Raw genomic sequence first — 5,758 nt, 5'->3', positions numbered from 1 at the left:
ATTACTTTAATAGTTATGGTATCTTGCTAACCACAGCTGATTATTCAGACCCAGCTAACTAAAACAACAGGATCTTAATTCAAAAACAAATAATGTCCACAATAAAGTCTTTAAAGTTTCCTCTGAAACTTTACAAGCCAGACTTCTATCTTCTGCAATTCTCTCAAAATGCTTTGTGTGTAATTGTTTTTATTTATAAAATTTATTTTATTTTACATACAAACTGCATAAATTGAGGAAAAGACAAACCAAAACATTAGAAGAAATCAATAAATAACTTGAAGAAGGTCAAGTAGAAAGCAAAATAAAAATACTTGAAGGATAAGTTCCGGACTTAAAAGTTGAAACAGAAGCAATAAAGAAAACACAAACCAATGATAGTCAGAAAATCAAGAATCTGAGTAAGCAAACAGGAACTACAGATAAAAAAAAATCATCAACGGAGTAAAAGAGATGGGAGTGAGGATCTCAGGTGTTGAAGAAATGATAGAGGAAATAGATTCACCAAATAAAGAAAATGTTTAATAGAAAAGATTCATAACACAAGACATCCAGGAAATCTAGGACACCATGAGAAGACCTAAGCCTCAGAGTAACAGGGAAACAAGAGGGAGAATTCCAACTCAAAGGCACAGAAAACATATTCAACAAAGTCATAGAAGAAAACATATCCAACCTAAAGAAGGGTATGCCTATGAAGCTACAAGAAGCTTACAGAACACTAAATAGACTGGAAAAAAGAAGTCCACTCAAACTTATATGGAAAAACAACAACAACAACAACAAAAAACGGAATAGCCAAGACAACCTTGTACAATAAAGGAAGGTCTGGAGGGATCATCATCCCTGATTTCAGCTCTATTATAGAGCTATGGTACTAAAAACAACTTGGTATTGACAAAAATAGACAGGTAGACCAATGGAATCTAATCGAAAACTTTGATATTGATCCACACATCTAAGAACACCTGATTTTTGACAAAGAAGCTAAAATTATACAATGGAAAAAATAAAGCAACTTCAACAAATGGTGCTGGTATAAGTTGATTCTGACATGTAGAAGATCACAGATAGACCCATATCTATCACCACACACAAAACTTTATACTGAAGAGCATGTGGAGAAAGGGGAACACTCCTCCACTGCTGGTGGGACTGAAAACTTGTACAGCCACTTTAGAAATAAGTATGGTGGTTCCTCAGGAAAATGGGAATCAGTTTACCTCAAGACTCATCAATTTCACTCTTATGTATATAACCAAATGATGCACATTAACACACCAACGACATCTGTTCCACTATGTTCATATCAGCATTATTTCTTACAGGAGGAACCTGGAAGCAACCTAGATGCCCCTCCATTGAAGAGTGGATAGAGGAAATGTGGTGCATTCATACAATGGAGTAGTACTCAGGGGGAATAACCATGGAATCTTGAAATTCGAAGACAAATGGATGAAACTAGGAGAAACCATCCTGAATGAGTTAACTCAGTCACAAAAAGACAAACATGGTACGTACTCACTCATTAATGGGAATTAGACATAGAGCAAAGGATCGCCAGCCTACAATTCACATCTCCAGAGAATCTAGGAAACAAGAAGGGTCCTACGAGAGACATACACGGTTCTCTGGTGAAGGGGAAAGGGAAAACATCTCCTGAGCAAATTGTGGGCATGGGGGAAGGGGAGAGGGAGTTAGGGGAAACAGGAGGGAAGAAATGGAGGGGGGAAGAGGTCATGAGGGAGCAGAAAGATTGAGTCAGGGGAGAGAATAGAGGGAAGCAAGAAATGTCATGTCTTAGTTGAGGGAGCCACTACAGGTTTAGAGAGAAATCTGGCACTAGGAAAATATCCAGAGATCTACAAGTTTGACCCCAGCTAAGAATCTAAGGAATAGTAGAGAGGTTGCCTCAAATGATCTTCCCTTATAATGAGATTGATGACTACCTTAAATGCCATCCTAGAGCCTTCATCCAGTAGCTGATGAAAGCACACCCAGACACCCACAGCTAAGCACTGAGCCGAACTCCAGGAATCCAGTTGAAGAGAGGGAGGAGTGAAGAGAAAAGGGGTAAGACCAGGCTGGGGAAACCCAAAGAAATAGGCAACCCGAACAAGGGGAACTCGTGGTCCCCAGACTGACAGCTATGAAACCAGCATAGGACCAAACCAGGCCCCCTGAATGTGGGTGTCAGTTAGGAGGCCTGAACAATTTTGGGTCCTCTTGTAGTGGATCAGAATTTATCCCTTGTGAATGAATGGACTTTGGGAGCCTTCCCCATGAAGGGAGACTCTCTCAGTCTAGACACATGGGGGAGGGCCTAGGCCCTGCCCCAAATGATGTAACAGACTTTGATGGTCCCCTGTGGAAAACCTCACAATCCCTGGTGAGCAGAAAGGGGATGGGATTGGGGGTTGGGTGAGGGGCATGGAAGGATGGGAGTAAATGGGATCTGGGATTGATATGTAAAATCAGATTGCTTCTCATCTAAATAAAAAGAAGTCCCCTCACCACATAACATTCCAAACACTAAATCAGAAGGAATGAATTAAGAATGTTAAGAGAAGAAAAGGAAATGGGGAAAGTATCATATAAAGGCAGACCTATCAAAATTACAACATACTTCTCAAAGGAGACTTTAAAATAAGAAAGTCCTGGACAGACATTTTGTAGACACTAAGACATCACACAAACCAGCCCAAACTAATATACCCAGCAAAACATTCAATCTTCATAGATGGAGAAAACAAGATATTCCATGACAGAACCAGATGTAAATAATGCCCATCCACAAATCCAGGCATACAGAAAGTACCACCAGGAGAACTTCAACCCAAGGAAGCTAGCTGCACCCACAAAAACACAGGTAATAGATAATTTCTTTGTAACAGCAAAACCCAAAAGAGAGAAACACACACTACCAACAACAGCAAAACCAAAAAAAAAAAAAAATAGCGAGAATTAACAATCACTTGTCATTAATGTGCTTAATGTCGATGGACTCAATTAACCCGTGAAAAGACACAGGTAGCAGAAGGGATACAAAAAGAGATCCCTCCTTCTGCCACATGAAAGTAAGACGCACACCTCAAACTCAAAGACAGGCATTACCTTAAAGGGTTGGAAAAAGACTTTCCAATCAAAAGAAGCAAGCTGCTGTAGCTGTCCTAATATCTTAAAAAATAGGCTTTAGAACCCGGTGTCTGTAACTGAGGCACTGCGCGCAGGATCTGAGCTGAGAGTATCTGCTGAGTGCGGGCGGCGCAAGCTGATGAGCAGAGGACGAGGGGTCGAGATTGGAAAACAACCCACCTCCACTTGCCAATATAGTTTCAGAATGTGAAGTACGGTGTCCTGTCAGATCTTCAATTCTGCAAGGAATCGTATTGCTGTATTACAAGGAGGTAGACGCTTATACTCAAGGGGTGCCTCGAACAGGAATCAACTGAAATGGAGGCATTTTCCTCACACGTCGTCGACTCTAAAGAACCGTAGTCCATGTGGTGGCTTTGCTCTGCAGAATGCCTTCAGACACACATCAACTGAGGAAGTGGATTTCCACTTACAGCTTAGCCCTGAGCAGGTCAATGACTTGCTTCGAGCCGGCAAGTCATCTCACAAGATTTTTGATTTCAACAATGGAGTTCCAAATTCAGTGTTAAGGTTTGAGAACGACCGGCTGGCTGCCAATTCCCCAGCGGAGGACCCACAAGGTGTAGGTAGCTTCCTGCATGCAAATCAACGGACTAAAGTTTGGTATTTTTGATGGTCATGGCGGCCATGCATGTGCACAAGCCGTGAGTGAGAGGCTCTTCTACTACATGGCAGTGTCCCTGATGTCCCAGCAGACCTTGGGGCAGATGGAGGAAGCAATGGAAAGAAAACATGAAGCCTTTGCTACCCATCCTTCAGTGGCTCAAGCATCCTGGGGATAGTATTTATAAGGATGTCACATCAGTACATCTGGACCACCTCCGAGTCTATTGGTAGGAACTTCTTGACCTACTTATGGAAATGGGCTTGAGCATCTAAGAAGCATTGATGTACTCCTTCCAGAGACCGGATTCTGATATCTCACTAGAAATTCAGGCTCCTCGAAAAGATGAGGTGACCAAGAACTTATCCCTCCAGGTTGCTTTTGCTGGGGGAAACAGCTTGCATGGCCCATGTCAATGGAGTTCACCTGCACGTAGCAAATGCTGGTGACTGCTGGGCTATCCTTGGTGCCCAGGAAGACAATAGTGTGTGGTCCTGTTTACCTCTTACCGGTGACACAATGCTTGGAATGAAGCTGAGCTGTCCCAGCTTAAGAGAAAACACCCTGAGTCTGAGGACAGGATATTCATCATGGATGATAGGCTGTTGGGTGTCCTCATACCTTCCAGGGCCTTTGAGGATGCTGAGGCCCTCACAACATCTACCAGTTCACACCACCCCACTACTACCCGCCACCCTATCTGACTGCCAAGCCTGAGGTTACATACCACAAGCTGGGGCCCCAAGATAAGTTCCTTGTGCTGGTCTCAGATGGTCTAGGGGACATGCTGGGCAATGTGGATGTGGTTAGGCTGGTGGTAGGGCACCTATCCAAGGTTGGTTGCCATAAACTGGACCTGGACCAAAGACCAGCCAACCTGGGCCTCATGCAGAGTCTGCCGCTGCAGAGGAAAGCCAGTGGCCTCCGTGCAGCTGCCCAAAATGCAGCCACCATCTGATCACACATGCCATCGGAAGTAACGAGTACAGGGACATGGACCCAGAGAGACTGGATGCCATTCTGAAATTACCAGAAGATGTAGCCAGGATGTACCAGGATGATATCACTGTCATGGTGGTTTTTTTTTTTTAACTCAGAGTCAATTGATACATATTATAAGGAGGGTTAAGAGGCTTGCCCCGTTGCCGAAGCTAACATGAATACCATTTAAAACATTTTCACTTCTAAGTCAGCAATTCAGATCTTATTAAGGAATAGGCAGATTTAGGTTGCTGAGTAATTGACTAAAAAGGAAGGTAAGGAAACTCAGACTTGGTAGCATTAGCAGTGATTTTTGTCTCTGAGTGCACTGGCCAACTCTTCTTTGCAGCAGAGAATAAAGACTAAAAATGGCTTAGGCTCATGTAGCCCACATCCTTTATAACAATACAAACTGTGTCATCCTGTGTTTTTAAAGATTAAATTTAATCATGAGTCTAAGAATAAATAATTTCAGGATCTACTAAGACCCAGCTGAAACAAATAGGCTTTAAATTAAAATTAATCAAAAGAGATTAATAAGGACATTTCATATTCATCACAGGAAAAAAAACAAATTGAAGTGTTAATTCTGACTATTTTTGCCACAAATACAAGGGCACCAACATTTGTAAAGAAACATTACTGAAGCTTAAATCACGTATCAAATGCCAAACACTATAGTTCGAGACTTCAACACCCCAATCTCTCCATTGTACAAGACTTACAGATAGAAATTTAACAGAAAACATAACTAAACAGAGACATACTGTCTCAAAAAGCCAAAAAATGTTGGCTTCACAGAAAAATTGGAATCAATCTACTCAGGACCCAGGAATACCATTCCTATGAATGTACCCAAAGCAAGCACAATCACACCATAATGTCATGTGCTCAACTGTGTTCATAGCATCATTATATGTAATAGCCAACACCTGGAAACAACCTACATTCCCATCAGCCAAAGAACAGTTATAGAAAATGTGGTGTATTTACACAATGAATTATTACTCAGAGGTA

The 5,758-nt window shown here is 41.9% G+C and overlaps 1 protein-coding gene across 1 annotated transcript; it reads left to right on the top strand.

Moving 5' to 3' along the window:
* Nucleotides 1-3,340: 3,340 nt before the first annotated feature.
* LOC100752399 (pyruvate dehydrogenase [acetyl-transferring]-phosphatase 2, mitochondrial) lies at nucleotides 3,341-4,889 on the top strand. The gene is given in 8 exon segments (XM_027430729.2): nucleotides 3,341-3,721; nucleotides 3,723-3,881; nucleotides 3,883-4,152; nucleotides 4,154-4,271; nucleotides 4,274-4,413; nucleotides 4,416-4,710; nucleotides 4,713-4,843; nucleotides 4,845-4,889. Coding segments are annotated over 8 exon segments (1,539 nt in total).
* Nucleotides 4,890-5,758: the final 869 nt, after the last annotated feature.

This window comes from Cricetulus griseus, chromosome 9 (genome assembly GCF_003668045.3).
Source record: "Cricetulus griseus strain 17A/GY chromosome 9, alternate assembly CriGri-PICRH-1.0, whole genome shotgun sequence".
Classification (NCBI taxonomy): domain Eukaryota; kingdom Metazoa; phylum Chordata; class Mammalia; order Rodentia; family Cricetidae; genus Cricetulus; species Cricetulus griseus.
This window is presented reverse-complemented; position numbering and strand designations above follow the sequence as displayed.